The sequence below is a fragment of the Patagioenas fasciata genome, chromosome Z, assembly GCF_037038585.1.
Source record: "Patagioenas fasciata isolate bPatFas1 chromosome Z, bPatFas1.hap1, whole genome shotgun sequence".
In the NCBI taxonomy this organism is placed as follows: domain Eukaryota; kingdom Metazoa; phylum Chordata; class Aves; order Columbiformes; family Columbidae; genus Patagioenas; species Patagioenas fasciata.
Genome location: NC_092560.1, coordinates 41,207,763 through 41,229,832, shown reverse-complemented (window position 1 = coordinate 41,229,832; position 22,070 = coordinate 41,207,763). Strand labels below are relative to the sequence as shown.

At 44.2% G+C, this 22,070-nt stretch overlaps 1 protein-coding gene across 1 annotated transcript; it reads left to right on the top strand.

The window, feature by feature from the left end:
• The first annotated feature begins 15,957 nt into the window (after nt 1-15,957).
• On the top strand, nt 15,958-21,584 carry TMEM271 (transmembrane protein 271). The gene has a single exon (XM_065861373.2). It carries the CDS (start codon nt 16,154-16,156, stop codon nt 17,240-17,242), a length of 1,089 nt encoding a protein of 362 aa, XP_065717445.1. The 5' UTR covers nt 15,958-16,153; the 3' UTR covers nt 17,243-21,584.
• Nucleotides 21,585-22,070: the final 486 nt, after the last annotated feature.

Sequence of the window (22,070 nt, the reverse complement as noted above, 5' to 3'; positions counted from 1 at the left end):
GCAGGAAGTGGAGCAGAGGATAAAGAAGAAAAGGCAGAGATGTGTGCAGCTTTACTTCTGTATAATAGCAATGATAAAACTGAATATACTCACATCTTGAAGGTTTTAATGACTGCAATCTTTAAGGATATACCCTAGTCTATTTCAATACACACAAAATCTGAACGGTAGTTCCTAACTTAGATTTTTGCTACATTTTTGGTAACTTTTAAAAAGTGGGAATTACACCATGCACAAATTAGCAGTTTTCCCCCTGAGATTTGGATGCACAAGCAATATGGCTGTGTTCACAGAGCACTCTGCACCACTGCAGTCCCTGAAAGCTTCAGAGGGATCTTGATACCCTCTCACTGGATGTAGCAAAGTGGTGGATTCAGGGGAGTGTGCATGAAGTTTAGCTAGCCTAACTATGTATGGCAATGCACTTGAACAAGAACAGTTTAAACTTTTACATAAGCTGATGGACTGCAAGTGAACTTTTATGTTCCATCAAGGGAAATCCCTCTAAGTGACTACACATAATGCAACACAGTCAGATGCTCTAAAGCAGGGGAAGCAGCTACAGTGCGCCCATGTGCTACAAACCATTCCACCAGAATGATCCTAGGCAACTGGGTATTTTCTTCTATGTGTAACAAACAGCAGTCTGAGGACAATGCTTCTCCCCTCATAGAACAACATGGAGCTTTTCCAGGAGAAGTTGGAGCAGCAGATAGTGGCTATTTTCCTAACTTAGCTTTTCAGCTCTTCAGAGGGAGAGACAATGCACTGAAAATTGCAATAAGCTGTAGGCTCAAATATCACTCTGCTCCAAATGCCGTTGCTTTCAGCCTGCTTTCAAAAGTGAGGCAGGGAGTAGGGGAGGAAGGGATGACATTTTCCTCCTCTTTTCCGAAAGGCTACATACGATGGGAAAGGTGTGAGTCTGCAGAAATGCAGAGCACCTGTGGGAGTCCTGCATCTAACAATTGCTCAGGTATAGACATTCTGCTGCTCTCCAGTGCTCTGTCCCCCAAGGCTGAGTTACACGGCACATGAAATGCACGAGTAGGGAGGGATGAGAGGGTTGTATATTGGAGACATGTCCATTCATGCAGCAGAACAGCCTTCAAGTGCAAAGCACAGGGAGTCATGGGAGAGACACCATTTAGTAACAGGACAGCACTGACTTCTGTTTCCTTACCCATCCTACACTCTGCACAACATGCTATGTATTTTATTGTCTCCAATATGGACCTTCCCAAGACAGGCCAAAGATTGAAGTGTCATGAATAAGGAAGTTTCAGGTGAGCCAGAAAGGAAGCATGAAGTAGCAGTCAAACGTCCAAGTCTTGTGCAGACCATGATGCGCAACAGATCTGAGCAATATGTTCCAGATATGCCAGTGAAGAGCCATTCCTGAGCTTGCCCATGCAGTTGTGCCTTTAATATGCAATTCAGCAGTCTATCTGTGCAATTTATAATCTCTGTCCCTTTTGATAGCTGAAATGTTTTAACATTGTCTTTGTGTTCTGTTTTTAAATAAACAAGTTTTGCTGCCCTAGAACACTAACAGCATCTTTCAACTAAATGAACCCCTGCAGTTTGCAAGGCACAAATATCCCTCCAATCTGTCGTCCTTGCTTGCTCCCTTTTTGCTGAGTGATGAATCTAAAGATCTAAAGCCTGCACAATCCTCATTACCTCTAATTCAAACATAGCAACTATTTCAGGAACTTCATTTTTTCTGCCTCTTTGCCTGGGCTATTAGTGACATTTGTAGTTACACATATATTAGTAACTAGAGGGTTTTTAAACTTCACATTTCAAGTACAGAACAAGAAATAGTCTTGTGCTCTCCCTCCTAATTTCCACAGGGTACTATATTAAGCATCGTGTGCAGATTCGCAGGTGATGGGCCATCCGAAAGGTGTGAGAATGCCCATGGTCAAGAGAATTCCTCTTCCATCCTCACCAGGCCGCAGCAGAGCAGAGACTTTTCATTCCTTGAAACATCAGCTATAATAAAAAGTATTGCAGTGTGCCATCCACCCAGAAAATCAGGCTAAAGAGGCACCTCAGCAGGACCAGCTCTGCCTGAATGACCTGTAACGGTTGCTTGCCCAATCTCTTCTTATTGGACACTTCCAATAATGTCATTCCCATAGCCTGTCAAGCTTCGTGTTCCCCAGTTCAGTATCCACACAGCTAAAAAGTTTTACTTTAAACATGCGACTACTAATCTCACCAGCAGACAAAAGAACAGGTTACTCACTTCTTCAATGTCAGTCTTTGCCAGTTAGAGTACAAATCTCAGTGCTTCTTTGAGCCATTTCTCTAAAACAGATGGAGTCAGTCTGTGGTCCACTCTGTGGGCTATGCCAAGGACAAGGTCAGCATCAAAACTAATTCCCCAATTGTGTGGACAGGCAAAGGGATAACAACTGCTGTGGTAAGAGTAATACATACCCCTAACTTCCTGTGAGCTATTTATCAACAGTTCTACACTATATTCCTTTAAAAACCATGTAAACAAACCCCTACCTGACCTCACACACACATACCCACACCAAGGCTAATTCTGACTATATGTAGTTTCAGCATTTAAAAAAAAAAAAAAAGTTGCAGGAGATAACATGACTGCTAACGTCACCAAGTGACAGGATTTTCTGACTTTCAGCATTGGCTCTTGCAGACATCAAGGTTTCACACAGTCCTGACTTCAGGAAGAATATGGCTTCAGGAAGAATAGCTCAGTATCAAGTTTGTTTGAAAACCCCATGTTACAAAATCACTATTTAACACCTTGGATTTCCTAGTGAGTCGTCAGAGACAAGTGTCTGACATTTGAGTACTCCTAGGTCAATATTAATTGCACATAATTTCTCATCTACATTTACTGCCACGTTTCCACAATTAAATTATAAAAACTAAATGAAAACTCAAAGCTTCATAGTTAAATCTGCAAGCTAAGTTAATTAACACTGTAGTTGAAAAATATAAAAACTAACGCCTGTCTGATCCAAGGCCATTAAAATCAGTGACAGGGTTCATTATAACCTGAAGAAATTAATAGCCATGCAGTCTTGAAAAACTCAGAAGTGATGAACTGTTTAATAGATATCAAGAAACTGCTTTGTGTTGAGAACAACTGAGGGACCTTTCTGTGCCAGTGTCAGCATTTTTGGCATCTACTGTGCGTACACTTTCTGTTTTTCCTGAACTGGAACATGAGCTAGACCTTGCAATATACACTATCAGTCTTGCTGTTTCCAGCTGTTCTTTAGGAGACAATATGCTTAGAAATGTGTTAGCCATCATTTAGAGGACCAAGAGCCACCTTCAAATGCTACGCTCAGCTGCAAATGAAGATGACCATTTTCCTTCATCAGAGAAGTAGGGTGCTGGGCATCAGAGTGCTGCAATATGCCACAGTATGCTCCACACACATAAACAGCATTAGCATCTTTCTCTTATTGCCAAATTGTCTTTCAGTCAATCACCTGTTTTATATAACTTCTTAATGCATGACACTGCAGAACACTTTCCGAAAGGAACAACAAAAGTAATAAAAAATTAACACTAAAAGGAAAAAGTAGGGGGAAGCAGACTTTAAAAAGAATAAAAATCAAAATTTTGGCTCCGTCTTTAAATAAACAAGGTGAAGTGTTATTCACCATATGTGGTACTCAGGCCTTTGTCAAACATCACATTTACTCATCTAACTAGCTCTGGCAAGGTAAGGAGCTTGTAAATGGGGCACTGAGATGCCATCATGATCAGCAGCTCCCCAGAAGCACCATGTGAAGAGCACCAAAGATGCACTATGAGGATCTTGCACTCAGAGGGAGAGAGTCCTCCAGGTTTCCAATTAATTATGCAGACAACTGAACAACAAATTATTGAATTCAAAGGCACAGTACTGAAATGAAAAAGGGAACACCTGGAACATGAATGAGTTTCTATAACCTGAAAACGTGGATTTGTTAGTCACAAAACCTATTAAAGTCAGCTTCAGAACATGGCAGAAGTGTTGCAAAACTTAACATGGTTAATTTGAGTTGATTATACCTTATTATGTATGTGCCATATTGCAGAGACTTATCTCAAAACAAGTACGGTTAATAGCTACAAACAGCATGTATGATATGGAACACTATGATGAAGATTTAAAGAAAAAACATACTAGATTTGCACAAAACCAAAAGCAGAAAATGCCAACTGCTGAACACTAGAGACTGTTCACACCATCTCTCTGAGAACACCCGTGAGGGGCTGCACTGGACTCCCTTCTCCCCCACACCCACTCGCTGAAAGACACCTGTCAGCTTCCTCTGTCCAGCCATGTCCCATGGAGAGCACACAGGCCCAACCACCTGGCTGTCACAGAATCATGGATCACAGAATAACAGATCACAGAATCACAGAATGTTAGGGATTGGAAGGGACCTGGAAAGATCATCCAGTCCAATTACCCTGCTGCAACAGGAACACCTAGATCAGGTTACATGGGAATGTGTCCAGGCAGGTTTTGAATGTCTCCAGAGAAGGAGACTTCACAACCTCTCTGGACAGCCTGTTCCACTGTTCTGGCACCCTCACCATGAAGAAGTTTATTTTCATATTTAAGTGGAACCTCCTGTGTTTCAGTTTGTACTCATTGCCCCTTGTCTTATCATTGGTTGTCATTGAAAACCCCTCAGTCTCCTCTTCTCCAAGCTAAAGAGACCCAGCTCCCTCAGCACAAACCCTCTGCACACACAGGCAGTCTGGCATTTGCAGTCCTACCAAGCTAACAGAAAGTGTCACTACCAGTGAGACCTACTGAGCAAAGAGGCCAAGAAACACTACCCTGTCTCTGTCAGTGAGTCAGTCCTGCTGTAGATCTCTAAGGGGGATGTGACTGATGACCTAATAGTCAGGTCCAGATGTCTCACAAAACCACTGCCTGATATGCTGCATCAGGAAAATGATGTATCTGAGCACAGCCACCTGGCCCTCGACTGCCAAGGAAGATGTCTCAGCCTCAAAGAAGGCAGTGTTTGTCAGGGAGGCCTTAGGAGAAGAGGAAAACAGAAAAAAATGAAACCCATCACCCAAAGACATTCTTTCTCAAAATGGTAACAGTGAGATACAGAACAGGATTCTAATTTAGTAGGAGACTTATCAGGGGAAAGGAGGGTCATCCCACACTCCCAGTAATGAGTCAGAGATAACTGAGTTTTTTTAGGATTTTCAGCCCACCTTGCTGTGCCTTGAGAGCTCACTTGAGACAAATTAGCTCAAGACCTGCCTAAGAAGCTGGTAAGGGCTGGGGGCAACACCAGAGCCCCTTACAGCAGTCTATGTTGATGGAGTACCAACATCTCCTACATTTAAGTGTTCAGTCACCTGTGAGTCCAATAGGAAATGGGTTTCATGATGGGTTTCATGCACTTAAAATGAATCATTCACCTTCAATGCACAGTCAGTGTACATGATGGACTCACATCAGTTGGTCTTCCCCGGCTGTCAGTTGCAAGATTGCAGATGGGTTTTCTCCTGCCCAAGAAAAAAGAACTATCATACAGCATTCCACTTTTGAAACCTGCAACTTTGTCCAGGTTTATCGCCATCAAAGACTACTGCCTACCAAATGATAGCAAGAACAGTTCACTTACAACACAAGCCCATGTTGAAAGACAGTAAGATTAGATCTAGGGAAAAAAAAATGAAATTCAAGCACACTGAGATATTGCTCAACCAGTTTCTACTGATTTATATTCTTTCCCCTTTCTAGTTCAAAGTTTAGTATCAGCATGTCACCAGGAATAGACATACATAGTTAGAATATCCTTCAAGTAATAGCAAACAGCAAATCCAACAGCTGATCCTGGAGAGAGAAGAGAAAAAGGCAGAAAGGCCCAGAGGCCTCTGCAAAATGGCAGTATGGCAAAAAGCCAAACTAAAGAAACTCCTGAATAGAACTCTCCTGAACAGGTCTCCATCCCTGTCCATCCTGACTTCGAACCTGGCCGAAGATCTTGACTCTCCTTAAATATGAACCATGACGCTATTGTCATGGAATATTCTTACTGATCAATCTGGATGTCTCTCAAGGTCTGTCCCATCCATGCCCCCCTTACTAGCTAACTCACACCTCTGGGTAGAGACCTCAGAAAAAGTCCTTGGCTCCCAGACACCAGCAATTAAAACGTTAACTCTGTCCTGGGGTGTTATCTTCTTTTTCTCAAATTAAATCCAAACAATGACCATGCTAGCTATGAAAAAGAATGGTTTCTAACTGCATGAAGGAAAATTAACTCATTTTAGTCAAACCAGCACAGCTACACTGCACAAAAAAATTAACAAGAAGAGCTTGTAGTTATGTGAATAGGAAGATAAGGAAATAACATCTTCAAGTACTAGGCAGCATTCAAGAGACAAAAAAAAAAAAAAAAGTATTTTGGAGCATCCTGATGAATTCCCTGCCAAGCTTTCCATAAAGATGGTACCAAGTCAGAGCAAAGGCAGGACAGCCCATGGAAATTAAATTACTGAAGATAAGGAAGCAATCTCACACAAGGTGGGCCCTGAACTCACAAAGCTTCACAGACCCAAATTGAGATGCACGTACAGCTCCAATGTAGTGTTACAGGAGGACAAGAAGATGCAACCTGAAGGGTGGGAATAATCATCATATAACAAAAATTTGGAATATGGTGGAGATAAACAAATTTAAACATACCTATGCCCCTTCTGAAATACAGTAAGAACCAGGCACCAGAACAAGTTGGGGAAGAAGACAGGAGACAACAGCAGGTTGTAGAGTGAAATGAGTGAAAGTAACAAATAAGGTTCTTTGAGGAACAAAAGGAACAACAATGTTGTAAACACATAGCAGGTTCAAAATATCAGAGGCAAAAGCTGAATTAACTTGGGACCGGAATAGCAGAAATTGGGGGGAAAAAATCAAACAAGGGGAAAGCTCATCAGTGCCACAAATCGGCAGCCCCACAGCTGGGAACAACAGTGGAGGACAAAGAATGAGGTGCACTATGTACACATATAGCATCTTGTGGGAAGGACCTGGGTAAAAAGCAATCACAAATTCTAGGATAATTGGGCAAGGACTTTCCACTAGAGATGAGGAAGCTCTAATACCATAATCCAAGGCCTTGGTAAGACCATGAAAGATGCAGCACACTGTCCTGGTTATGTGCTTAAGGATAAACTCAAACTGCAGAGTATAAAGAGTTTTTAATACAAATAAAACCCCAAATGAACACAAAACCCAACCCAACCAACCAAACAAATAAAAACACCCAAAACCAAAACAAAAACAAATACAAAAAAAACCCCACAAACCAACCAAACAAAAACACTAAACCACGAAACAAAACCACAAAACAAAAAACAACGGGGAGAAAAAATTTGGCCTGCTTAGTCTATAAAAATGAAAGCTCAAAAGGGGTATGTTTGGTGTCTGTAAATATATCCAGAGACTAAACATCAGAGAACAAGAGGAGCCATTTAAGTTGGCACAGAATAAATGTGTGCAAGCTGGGCATAAAATACATTTAGCACTGAAATAGTTGGGAGGTTTCTAACCATCAAAGCCATCAGGCTCAACAGGCAGCCAAAGACTTCAAGAGAAAAGTGTGATTTTTTCATAAGTGCTATGATACGGACACAATGTGTGCAGGACCAGCAGCCTTCATGGGCTTACTTATGAAGTTCCTTTGTTCCATTATTTGCTAACAATTTCTACCCTTTTTAAACCTTAAAATATTTCCAGTGGTGCTGCAGACCCTTATACAGTGAATTTAAGTCCCCTAACAAAAGGTTACCTTTCACCAATCCCTTAAAAGTAGTCTACAAATGTGCCAGGGACTCAAGAAAAGTCCAGTGCTACCTCATCATCACCCCACAATACTTCTAACACACACACACAGACCAGGCAAGTCAGGATCTGAAACACGAGATGGTGGGCTGCAGTACTGGCTCCTTGAGGGAACAAGGAATGCAGTTCTGGCAGGAACTCAAAGATTACACCCAGAACAGCCCTGCAATGCACATGTGGAGGTGCAGTGCTGCTGGAGCCATGCTGGCTTGGCCAGCATAAAGCACTCTGTGGGTGGCTCACTCTGAGGAACCTGGTAGCTAGGCAGGGGCCTGAGAAGGAGGTGACCTAGTAGCCAAATGAAACACCAAGGGCAGTGCTGTGTCTTCAATGAACCTGGCCTTCCTTGGAGAGCCAACTCCCCTCAGCAGCTGCTGCCATGGTCAAAAAGGACAGTGTGTCCTTCAGCTTTGCTGGCTTCATTGCTCACCACTCACTAACCTACATATCTAAGTGATCCTGAATGAAATGAGAAAGGATATGCTTTGATGGGGATCACTTGCAACAACAGTCTAGGGAAAGATCAGACAAAGCATCTGAGCTAGGGACAGAGACCTCTCAGAGTGATGAGGTGCAACATCAGCTAGGACAGCATTTTTGTTACCAAGCCAGGGCAGGAACCACAGCTCACCACACCAAGGCCTCAGGCAGCAGGAAAGTACTTTACAGGCTGCAAATCTGTGTGGGAGAAATCTCACACCATGAAGGCAGGCTGATGGTGGTCTTTGCTTTCAAGGATCTGTGGTGGATGCACTCCGTCCCCCTCCGCCAGCCAAACCAGCAGCAGTTTAGTACAGACTCCAAAGGAGGTAAAGGCCAAAGCTGCAGCCAGGCAAAGAACTCCTTTTAGGAAGCCCACAAGAAAGCAGAATGGCACACTGTACACTGATACGTTGTGGGTGCAGGGAGTCTTGTGCTTACTTTTCCCACTGTATGCAAATTCACTACAAGTCAATCAGTTTATTCTATAAATATGAGAGCCTGTGTGAGCTTACCTGGAGCTCTCTCTGCTAAACAAGTTGGCTGTATGGCAGTGGTTTTTACTAGTGGATGAGCCCAATTTAAGTTTCATATCAATCATTTAGCTTAAGTAAATGCATACTGAATACAATTAATCATCTAGTCATATAAGGTTATGTAATTTTTAGTATACTGTCTGCTTCATGTTACTTAGTAAGCTGTGTGAAGTTCTGCTCATATTTACCAAAAGCTACTACAGACCACACCAAATACCTGTGAGAAAAGGTCTAGTTCACACTTTATTGGGAAGAACAGAATTGACTGGGGAGAAAATGATGATTTTAAGGTTAAGACAAAGACATTATGGACATCTGCAAGATAGAGCATATTCTGCACTTTGTTAGGAAGAAAACAATTCATTCAGACAAAACAGCACCTTCAAAGCTGTGGACTATAAACAATGTTTACACGTAAACAAAACAAAGGCCCTTCTGAGATCAGTGAAAAAGATCCAATAAGAAGACCACAAACTCAAATATTGCTATTGAACTAAATCATGGTGTGAGGAGCAGATTAATGGTATGTGAATATACAAAAATACAAAGATTTCTGTGCTTGGCTGGGTCCTCTGCACAGGCACTGAGCTCAAGCCAGCCCTCCCATTATACTACTTCACTGAATTATTTATTTCTATGAACTCTGACGCCTCAGAGTTTGCTTCATAGATCCTAGGATCCAAACTTCAGAGCAACCTGACACCCAGTCCCTGGAGGGAAGGTAAGCAGAATTCTGCTTGGTTTATTTCCTCCATGCACTAAATAATACAGTGAACCTTGTCATCAAACTCTCTGAACTCACACTTTTCTTTGAGTGATTTAAACATTGTTCTGTGGGAGGTAGAAACCTAAATCATTCACCTGTGACAGGACCAAGCCAGATTATTCCTTGTCCCAACATGCAGCCAAAGGAAGAAGTCATGATGGAAGTGAGCTATACCTTCCCACCACATCTTTTTCTGCTACAGGTCAGCCCTGGGCAGAGACTGATTCCCATATTTTTGTTTAGGGGACCTTAAGATACATTTTCCCAGTATCACAACTCTGGTTTGAGTGGGCATCTGCTCTCCCCTTCCACTCCTACCTTGCCATTTTTTTCCCTAGAAAATTAAAGGTTGTTCAGGCTAAAAGAGAAGTACCTGAAAAGGGGCCACAGTTTAGCATGGTAGTCATTAGAAGGTGGCTTCCAGTCCCTCCTTCAAGAGCAGATTATGCCCTTGCCATGAAACAGTCATTGGATAAAATACAATTTTGGTGCATGGAAAACTTTAAAATTCATAAGTAAGGCATCTTCTGAGGATAGACTCCTCTAAGACACAGTGGCATTGATGTAGGGAGTTTTCAAGATCCCTGTGTCAAGCTCAATACCTAAATTTTGATCTGGGCACATGAGACTGACTTCTCATTCAACAAGTGAACAAACAAGATTACATCTGGTCCATCTCAACTCACCTGGAACACCATCTTTTCTCCTCTCAGATGCAAACAGGTTCTTTGTCCCAACTCACTGGAGGGCACAATGTCAAACGACAGGACACATAGCTAAGCAATCCTCATTCTCACAAGCGAGGAAGTTAGCTCACCTTTCCCCAAACGTGGAAAAGGACTTGCTGACCTCTCAAAGTTCTAGGTATCTTTCTGCAGCATGTTCATTGTGCAGCAGAAGGCAACACACAGATGTATGACTGTTGCTCGGGTCCTGTACTGAAGGCCTTACTACAATTTAAGAGATGCATCAACCTTAAGCTTTTTCACAGCATTGATGTCAAGGATAAGGTAGAATATCAAATATGCGGACTAAACAGAGACACATTTGAAGTGACCTGAGAGTCCAATGAGAAGGATTTTGAGAGTCTTTTTGGCTTGCAAAGTGTTCAGCAATATTTTATCATTAACTTAGCAATTATTGATTAACAATAAAATAATGATAGGCAATAATGATACACAGTAAAATACCTTCCAGGTCCCACCATTAGGACTGCAGTTAGGAAAGCATCAGGTACATTTTCCATGAATTGGTCATAACTGAACAATTCTGTGAAATAAGCAAAGGAAAGATCTCCTTGTTTAAGTAATTTATCAAATAATATCAAATAACCAATTTGACAAATGCCACAGCAAACGCCTGACCTCTCCTCAGAATACATTGTGCCCTGTTCTATAGCCTTGTAAACAAAGAATGTTCCTCACATAATTACCACTTGACTGAAAAGATTAAATCCTACTGCACAGAGAAACCATTCTTTTTCATTCATATACTGGAGCACTTAAACTAAAATGGTAATAAAGACTCTTCTCAGGGCCTCAAACAGGTCTTCTCAGATACCTGAAGCCAGGACAAGGGAACAGAGCCAAGAAAAAAACAAGTTCTGAAAAACTAGTTGAAGTGCCCAGATTAGCCAAACACTGGCAAACACTGCTGATACAGGACATATGGACTGAATAAAGCCCTAAGCAACCTAGTCTGACCCCAGAGATCTCTCTGCTTTGAGCAGGTCAGACTAGACACCTCCAAAGGTCCCTTCCAACCTAAATTACCCCATGATCTTATAACAAATAACCTTGTTGTGTCAATACCCCTAATTTCTCAAATTCTTCTTCCTTTAATCCAATACTCCTGTGGCTAACAGCTGCCAAGACAACCACACACCTCTGTCTTCCAGCAAAGGGTTTGCTTTCTCTACCTCAACTCCTTACATTTTCTTCCCAGCCTCTCTGCTTTGTATTTTAAATGTTACCCACTGAAGCAGCATTTCTAGATATTGGGTTTTCATCAGTGTCCAGCCACCAGTTAGCTCCAAATTTGTAGCCTGATGTTGGACCTTTCTCAACATGTGTTCCCTTAAAGTATTTTCCATAGACTCCCTGCAGGGATGAGTGTTTTATGTAAAATACTGTGAAAGTAGGAGAACAGCAGGCCTCAAGCATGCAAAAACATCCCGGTGGACCTTACAAATGGAAGAGAAGAAGGACTAGAAAGAAACATGATAGGTTCCATCTTCAGAGCTTCACATTTTTCATTTCTAATGTTTTCTTAATAACTGTGTGTGAAGCAATTTTTGTAAAAAGACTTTATAGTCTGTATTGTCCCCTATAGAAACAATAAGCAACAGAATAAATTATGGGAGGTACACAGCCATCGTTACTGAATAATCAAAGTTCTGACATCTATTTATCAAACTGGCATTGAAATAACAACAAATATATCTTACCATAAATGCAGTGTGGGAGGAGAGGCAGCCAATAAAATAATGCAGTGCTTTGCACTTTGGTGGCATAAGCTGAAGATCTCCATCTATTTTACAAACACACAATTCAGCTTCCAGCCTGGAGAGCAAATAATTAATAGCCATCGTCCTTTGTATCCCTGAATCACCACAAAAAGAGGCTGATCTGTACCTTACTGCAAACATCCAGCTCTGTGCATACTGAGCAAAGCAAGCATCCCTGGTTATGACAGTGTCCACTCCTAACCAGCACCCCTAAGCACAGCCTCTCAGCTCCCCTGTGAGCTAAACAAAAACCTGGATCAAAGCTCCCCACACCTCTTTGGAGACAGGATCTGGCCATAAATTGCTTCTCCTCTAAGACACAGAAAGCTCACTCCATGGTCATGAAGAGAATGTTGAGAACACGTGTCCCAGGCTGGTGGTGTCCCACAAAATCTTATGCACCTGCTCTGAAGTACACCAAAATATCAAATATTGATCTTTACTCTTGGGAAAAAAATGTGATACTTCTTTATTTGGGCAATTAAAAAAGAAAATCTAACCAACAAAACCTGAAGATAAAATTAACACCAAGAGACTCAAAACATGGGACATCTGCCATACTTTATTGTCCACTGCTGTAGTACAATTCCATCAGGTTCTGACTTTGCTGTTAACTGAGGCTGACAGACCAACATGCCTGCAGTGACTGATTTAGGAGACAAACTAATGTGTCCAAGTAGCTTGCAGTTCTCTAAGCTTTGGTTGCACATAGATGCTCCTTTTTCCAGCAGGCAAACCTGGCTGATGAATCAAACACACATATATCAGCTATGACCATGCAGACGGGCATCATAAACTTGATCTGAAAGGGCTACCAGCTAGGACTGAGATGATCAGCAGTACCCTTTGGGATCCAGAGAGCTCTCCAGTGACCTTTATTTAGGTTGGTATGTCAGGCATTTTTACAGTCATTCCATCAACAAATGGAATGTAAATGTAAATGAAAAATATAAATGTGATAGAGTATTTTATAGAGTCTTATGCCTACTATTAATAATGTAACAACAATTGTGTTTTTAAACATTTTATCCAAAGACAATTGAACTTCAGTGTGCAGAATATGCTAAAGAACACAGACTGTGTCTATGTGTGCTTCTGTATTTATATCTTCTTCCTGAAAATGTGCTACAGTGCAAAGCTGTAAATAACCATATGAAAAATTGTGCTAACTCTGCATGACATTGAAACACAGCAAGTTTATAAATAATAAATAACAGGTTGGGAAGTATGTTGGTAGTGATACTTGTAGCCTGGCATATTGAACACAGTGCTTGGAAGACGGAGAGTCATTTTTAGGAGAAAGGTAAGATTTGGGAAAGGCTAGCAGTAGCAAGTTGCTCCACAGGAGGAACAAAGAGGTGTAGCAGAATTACTAATTAGATTTTTAAACTCATTTGTTAGCCTAGCCTCTCACAATGCAGAGCATTTACAGGTGCTACCCAAGATCAGCCTTCTGTCACAAATACACGGAAAGATGGGCTCTTTCCTTAGAAGATGACATTCAAGATGAGGAAAACAGCTGAGACAGCTGTAGGAACATGTGAATGTCCACGCTGGAGAAGCCTTGCTGCCCACTCTTTGCATAATAAAGGAATAATGTGCCCCCAGTGGAAGGTTTGCTTTTCCTACCCTAATTGCCAATTAAAGGCTGATTAGTAATTTAATGCATGAGATTTTGTATTTATTGTTAAAAGAATGTTCTCACTATTCATAATAAATAATCATTTTTTGAACCCCATTATGCTCTTGACAGTAACAATGAAATTAGACAAATCACACATTACCCTCACATGTAAGTTTATGTTGTGTGTGAGAAACTAAGGTACTTTACTAATTCTCCACATAATTAGTAATTAAGTGTTTACAATCCCCTAGCTATAGCTCCTTTCCCTCCACACCCACACATGCAGTGTGTCTCCCAGGGCCCTCTGGAATGGCAGCTGGGTTGACGGTTTACACGTGCTTTTCAAGGCAATGTTTAGAGTTCAACAGAGACCTCAGGGGATGGGTGCTGTATTTCATAAAATGCTGTCTGCCCTCTATGTATTTACTTTTTAGAAGCCATGAGGATACAGAATGAGTTTTTCTAAAGACACAAAGATCTTCCCCAGCATTCCAGGCACTCACCACAAGCAGAGCCAAAGTCTCAAATCCTACACGAAAATCTTCACATGGCTACAGACTAACAGACCTACACACCCTAACCCTCAGGTGCCAGGGTCATCCCAGATGACTGCAGGTGGCATGCCCAGCCACGCCCTCTTAGAGGGACACAAGAAGGTTGATGCTGCCCCCACAGCCAGGGCTACAACCTGGCAAGGGGGTCAACGTAGCCACAGGTTAGCCATTACTGGACTCCCAGGACTGCCATGTTTCTTCACACAGTGCTCCATGTGCCCTTTGCAAACAGAAGGAAAGGGGGCAAAATTCCCTTGTCTGTGTGGTCCCAAGGGGCAGGATGATATGTCTCAATGGAGCCCCTGATACTTCAGGATGGTGCCACCAGGGAGGCATGGAATCCAAGCAGGGTGGCCCCCATCAAAGGCCACTGCCCCATGTAGAGCCCAGAAACTGCTTTAAAGGAATGTGCAGCTTCTGCAGCAGAGCTGTGTGCTCAGTTGCTCAGCCCAGCTGGGAACTGCAGCAGGGTGTTTGTGTTGCTCAGGGAGGTGCCAATGGGGCCTGCCCTGATGGGACAGAGGAAACAGGGTCGCATCCCTGGAGAAAGCTAAACACGAGATCACACTCCACACACACTTCTAACCACCAACAGGTGCATTGGCCCTGTTGGAAAGGGAAGACGGCTTGGAAAACAGCTTTCTCTCCCTCGCTTGCTCCCCTGAATACTAATCATTAGCAGTGGCTAAAAATACCCTGAAAGGTTGGTGCACACACAGCAAGAGAAAATGGGGGAACAGAGGTTCCAGCTTCCCGGAAGAAAAAGGAACAAAGAGACTTCCTCAAGACCCTCTTCCCCATACGGAGCACAGCTGACGGCACAAGCATGATCCCCCTGCTCCCCACTTCTCCCTCGGAAGGCCATCCGAGGTGCTTCCCGCAGAGCTACCCGGCCAACCTGTGCCGGGGCAGGTTGCGGCTCCCACCCCAGCAATGGCTTCCACCCGCCGGCGCTGCAAGCGCTTCTGGGCGGGGAGTCCCGGAGGGGCCGCCGGGGGCTGTCACCCCCGAGCCCCGTCTCCCACGGAGCACCGTGCATGGCGCGGCAGGGAGCAACCCCACCAGAGCACAAAACAAGCAGTGCTATGTCCTTGCCACCTCTGCGAGCCCGGAGAGATTGCGCGTGGCAGAGCGGAGCCGGGGGCTCGGTCCGCTGCATCAGAGCTGCCGACACAACGCAACGCAGTCGCAGGGATGTATGGCGGCCCGCCGGTATTTTGTAAAAGCAACCAATAAAAAATGAGAGGACGCAAGCAAGGAAACAAGCGGCAGCCCTCAGCATCAGAACTGGCACGGGGGTGTAACCTCCTGCCACCCCCTGCCCAAGCTGCGCGTTCCTCGCAGCGCTCCCCAGCGACCAGCCAGGCAGAGGGTGGCCTGCGCACCCCCTCTCGCCCTACGTGCCCCGCCGGGGGAAGCCTCGGTGAGCCCCCCTCACCACCTCCGGGCCGAAGCGGGCCGAGCCGGGGCTCGCACTCCCCCCAGCCATCCGCGGCGGGCCGCCCCCCGCCCGCTGCGTCTCCCATCCATAATTGACCGCCTCCCTGCAGCCGCCGCGATAACAGAGGGCGGGCGGGGACGAGGAGGCGGCGGCGGCGGCGAAGAGGCGGGGGTGAGTGGGGGGAGCGTGTGCGCTCGCTGCGCCCCGCTCACTGCGGCCGGCGGCTGCCTGCCGTGCGGAGCGGAGCCTAGGCGCCCCGTCGGGGAGAGCCGCGCTCGCATGGCCGCACCGCGCCGCGCCGCCGCCGCCGCCGCGGGGCCGGGAGGGGCCGCGGGAGGAGGATGAGGCGGACGGCGGGGCGGCGGCGGCGGCGGCGGCGCGGAGGATGAAGTGGAGCGTGCGGGGAGCCTGCGCCGCGCTCTCCAGCTGCCTCCTGCTCGCCTGCGCCCTCAGCGCCGCCGCCGTGGGCCTCAAGTGCTTCTCGCTGGGCTCCGAGCTCAAGGGCGAGCCCTTTCGCCTGGGCACCGCCGCCGGCGCCTTCTACTCGGGACTGCTGCTGGCCGCCGGCCTCTCGCTGCTCGCCGCCGCCCTGCTTTGCTGCCACCCGCCCGACGAAACGCCCGCGACGCCGGCTCCGGCTTCCGACCCATCGGCGGCCTCAGCCGTAGCCCCGGCCGGGGACTTGGACCCGACGGGTGGCGGCCCCCGCGCGGGGGACGTGCCGGCCGTCCCGTTAGAGTCGGTGGAGCAGGCGCTGCCCGGGGGGCGGCAGAACTTCCTGCTGCTGGGGGTGCTGGTGTTCATGCTGGGCGTGCTGAGCGCCTTCGCCGGCGCCGTCATCGACGGCGACACCGTGTCGCTTGTGGAGAGGAAGTACTCGCACTACTGCCTGCTGCAGTCCGGCGGCGCGGCCCGCCCGCGGAGCAGCGCCGCAGTCCCCGACGGTTCCGCCGCGGCGCTCCGCTGCCAGAAGCTGCGGGACTACCAGCAAGGCTTGGTGCTCTCCACCGTCTTCAACGCACTTGAGTGCCTCCTGGGCCTGCTCAACCTGCTCCTCGTAAAGAACTACAAGGCCTCGCAGCAGCGCGGCCGGCGGCGCCGGCGCCGGCGAGCGGCCCCGACGGCCACGGCGGCAGCGGGCGGGCGCCGGCGGCGCCGACGGGGCGGGAGCGGTGGGCGGCGGGCGCCGCGCCACAGCCAGGGCTCCTTCTTCTCCGGCGGCGAAGCCGAGCTCAGCCCCGGTGATTGCCCCTTCCAGGCCGTCTCCTACATCAACGTGGGCGTTTTCCACGTCCTCGACGAGGCCGGCGTGGAGGTGCACTGCGGTGGTCATCCCTCAGTCGAGCTGCCAGGCTACTCGCCTATGGACCCCGAGCTCAACGCCTCCTACCCCTACTGCTACCCGCTGCCCAGCGAGCAGCCCCCCGCATACGAGGAGATCTACCCTGGCGAGCACTGCGCTCACGGCACCTAGCGCCGACCGCCGGCGGGACACCTGGCGGCCATCGGAGCGGGACCAGGAGGACTCGGGGGCGGCCCTTGCACGACCAACGGGATGGCCTCGGCACAGCGGGCCGCGGGCGGGCTACCGCCGTGCCTGTGGCTCTGCGGAAGTTTCTTCTCCCTCCTTGCCTGCTTTCCCCTTTTCACCCTTCTCTCCCTCACACCGACCTTCTGGCCGTCTGTCTCTCGGCTCTTCCGTCCACCGGCGGCTGAATTTTCCACAGGCTGTGCAAGGAACACCTAAGGGTTGGTTCCTCCTGCCACCTCTCCTCGATAGCCAGTTTAGTTCCCTTCAAGTGATTCATCATTCTCCAGCTTTAGCAGTCCAGAGTTACCCATTTATGATAACCAGCCAGTGTAAGGAAAAGGTGTCATGAAGCTTCTTTACCTCTCAAAAGAGCTAAATTTCTAAACAACGCAGAGACATTGTGTCACGTTTACCAGAGGTGTTTTGGGGATCTTTAACGTTTACACTACTCCTTGGGAGAATTGAGTTCTGTTTTAAGGTTTAGTGAGCTAAAACATTTGTTGGTCTCGTAGGATGCACATTGAGAAAAACCTGCACTTTGAAAAAGAAACAGGAAAAAAAATCAACAACGTTTTGTACACTAACGTGCCTGCTTTTGTTCATAACTTCTTACTGTAAAAGCTTTCAGAAGTCTGTAGAGAAAATGTTTGGTAAATTCACTGCAATTTAAAATTGATTATTAGTTCCTTTACTAAAACAACTGAGATGTTGCTAGGATATGGCAGATAAAAGGAAGTCCAAATGTCATACATGCTCCTTTTTGTAAACAGGTTCTGTGTTTTTAATGCAAGGCAGGATTTCTTTTTGTTTTACACAAGTGAAGCGTTTAATTCTATTTTGTACAACTACATGGTTTACCTTTTAAAAAGTTCCATTTTACCTGTTAGAATTCATCAATCTGGTACGCCTGAATATTAAAAGTTTTATTTGAAATATATATATATTGTGAAACAGCCTTAACTGGTGCCATGGTCACAGTTTTAAAGGAGAAAAAAAAAAAAGATAAACCATCTTGGAAGACATTTTCCACATGTGTTTTCAAAATCTTATTTATACTCCTATTACAAAGCAAAAATTTTCCTTTTTGTTTTTTAAAAAAGGCCACTTTAATTCCTGAAGGGGGATGGAGGGGAGATAATGGGATTATATGTTGTTAACTCTTTCTGAACATAGAAGTATTAAAAAGGCTTTCTGCAAAGAGGAAAAACTGGTAAATCCTCCTTTTGGATTGTGCTGTGCAATGCCAGTACCAGATAGTGTGAGAACGTGCTAATTAAAGAGAAGCAGGTATGGCATATTTTATTACAACATTCAAGAACGCATAAAGATTTAATGTCATCTTGCACAAATAACCAAAAAGCAGCTCTTCATATTGCATTTGATTCAGTACCTGTTTCCCCAGTTATGCCATACGGAAATTAAGTATAATGTTTCTGTTAACCTTTGTTTGGAGCCTGCTGCATGATGCCAGTGTATCAGCTACCCAGAGAGAGAGAGTTAAGAGAATGCAAAGTTACAGTGTATTTCTGTGTTCTGTGGAAAACTATTTTTAAATATTTAGCTGCAGAGAGACTGACGTAATTTGCAGCCTTAGAAGTGGAGAGAAGAGATTTTAGCCTATTCAAATCTTTCTGCACTGTTGTGATTTCTAAAGTGTTTTGACTTGCGCACTTTGCATAATCTAAAATGCAGGATGCCTTAGAAGTTTTAAAATTGCAAATCGATTGTCTGTGAAGCTCACAATTAAAGCTCTAATCTAAAGACAGTTAAAAGCAGCAGTTGGCCATTTGCCAAGTAAGTCTAAACAGCAGAAATTAAAAATACGGATTACCTTGTGCAAAATGCCAGCCTAAAACTTATGCCCCAGCTAAATCACATTTTACTTCTGAAGACTGGTTTTGTGCTTGGCTTTCTGCAGATGGACTTCCTTAGCCCCTTACAGGGAAATGGCTGGGAAGTCTTGTAGTCTTTACTTGTTAGTAATTTAGGCACAAAACCAGTCCTGTAACATACTGTATTGCTCATCCAGCTGAGATTTTGCAAAATGAGTATCTAAAGCAAGCCAGATCCTTCTGTAGGTCTCGGATGAGTTTGTGAGATGGCATAGTGCCCTGTACTGAATTAAATGGGAACAACTGGGCTGCAGGGCGATTTTGAAAAACAGACCAGCTACGTACCTACATACAAATGCAGAAGTATAACAGTAGTTGTTTGCTTTAAAAAAAATTGGCTATATACATTGTAATTCATGAAAGCTGTATTTTAGTTTTACTTAAGGCATTGATTTTTGACATAAAAATACAGTATTTTACTTAAGATAAATACTTTAGGAATTATGAACTAGAAAATTCTGAGACTCCAGATGTTCCAAAGATCAGTGCTCAGGGAAATAAATGGAAAGTCAAGAAAGCTACCTATTATACTCAATTGTTTAAATGTAAACAATTTTAAACTACAAATTTTTAAGATTGTTAAATTCATAACTTTTTTTTTGTGCATGTGTATGCGTGTGTGTGTGTTTGTATTTAAGTCTATTCAGAAGGCCATTGCATTAGATATTTATTTGTGGCTCCGTTTCAGTTCCCGAATTTCTGCTTTTCTTCGTTTGGGCTTTTATCCCCTGTAATAATTTAATTTAGTGGTGGACAGATTGCCAGAATAATGTCCAAATTGGACTCCCACAGAAGCCAGTAGGCATCTTTTCATTGACTTTGGTGGGTCTGGGCACAAATGATACGTAATGCCTACTCTAAATAATCTTTGAAGTAATATTGATCTTCTGGCATGACAGGATGCAGCAGTGGCATACTATTTCTCAGCTATTTATTATTTGTATGGACAGCAGTATTAAGGGAAGTCACCTATGGTATTACACACATTTTAAAAAAAATGGGAAAAATAAAGCAGGCAAATTGACCAAACAAGCCATGTTTTCTTAAAGATGGTATACAAGTATTTCAGGTGTCTGGTGACTAACTTTTCTGATAAAACACCACATGTATTTTTTTTCTCGGTGAGAATAAACTTATAGATACAGGATACAAGATGAGGCTTCACAAGCATGATTGCGGTATTGTGAAGCCATTTTTAGTAAACCTGAATCATCACTCTATCTTCTGAGCAATAATGTTAGAGTGTATAAACTGTACTGTGCTGAAATTGAAAATAGGCTGGTGTGGGAAGTATCAGAGCATAGGTTAATTACCTGAGAGGACTCATGCTGTTCCTTTATTTTCCAGTCCCTGTCACATGATTGTCAAGGCGAATGCAAGCCTGATCGATTCACATCACTGGAGGATGTTAACTGCAAGGCTTTTCCCTTAAGTAGTAAAAACAGGGAGAATGAAAGAGAAACATCATGTATGTGCTATCAACTCTCCATTTTGCTTAACTGAAGTAATGACAAGATGCTTTTTGCTCCACAGTTGCTTGTTTTAATTTGCTCACAGCTTTACTTGGATCTGTTCAAACAGAGGGAAGAGTAGACGCAATACTGCTGTTTTGGTCACAGTGGAGCACTGATTTGGTAGCAGACTGCTCCCAGCTTTTCTGTCCCTTTTGCAGGTAATAGCAGCTTGTCAAGGGATGAAACAGCGGGAAATCAGGTCTGCTGTCTTTGATGGAACAGTATTTGCCTTCATGTGGAAAAAATGTATTCCCACCAGCCTATTGGCAATTCACATGAATTGTTTTCACACTCCAACATCTTTGCTTAAATCTGTTATACTCTCTTATACTTTGCATTGTAATTGACAGACAGAATATATGTGAATCTAAAAATCAGAAAAATATTTTAGAGGGAAATTGTATTAAAGTAGTACAGATTTTGCTCAAAAGTTTGGTTTCACTGTAGGACTTCTTTGGTTCACCAAAAAGCGCTATGGTGGCTGGTATAACTTAGATATTTCAGACATATTGTTCAATCATCAGTAAAGGTTCCTGAATGTTCACATGAGAACGGCAATTTGTTTCGGCTTTTGGGCATAGTACATATGAAAACCTTTTCTTCATTTTGCCATCTGATGCAAGATTGATCCTCAAGAAAATGTCAGTAATTGATCTTGTAATTTTAGGATCAATAAAATATGTTTTAAAGCACAGCATATCCTCTAAGAAAAGCCTAATGCTCTTCATTTAATATTCTTCATTGTCCTAAACAGATGTATAATAGTATAACTGAAACATGGGATTTAATTGCCACTTTCATTACAAAAACATGTTTTTCAGGGACTTAACGGTTTGTACAAGTGGAATCCTGACATAAAATTCTAGATTTTACCATGAAGTCAAGTCTGTTTCTTTAAGTTGGCTGTTTCTCGGTTACATAATGTTCCAACATTTTACACAAATTCCATTGGTAAAAAATCTAGATTTGTTAATTTCATATGATGATACTCTTTAAGTGTGCTAAAGTTACCTCTCCTTAATACAGGCTGATATTTCCCACTAAAATGTGTAAGGGTGATTACTCAATCTTATGATTGAATTCCATATGATCACTGTCCAGTTTTTAAATGTTGTAATTATCTCTCAGTACTTAATGGCATGTGACTAGTGCTTAGTGTATGTTCCAGGATCAGTAACAGTTTAGCAGATTGAAGATGGTCCCCAGGAAGCCCACAGGCTAATATAGCGCTGGAGAAAAATCTTCAAATACCTGTTGTAACAATTCAGTTTATGGCATGTCCTGCCCAAAAGGAGACACTGCCCAAAGAACCCAGAAGAAGTCTGAGAGTATAAGTTGGGTGCAGGGCATTTGTGTGTTATTTCT

What these genes read in the sequence shown, in the direction of transcription:
- TMEM271 (XM_065861373.2), top strand. Translation starts at nt 16,154, where the DNA reads ATGAAGTGGAGCGTGCGGGGAGCCTGCGCCGCGCTCTCCAGCTGCCTC.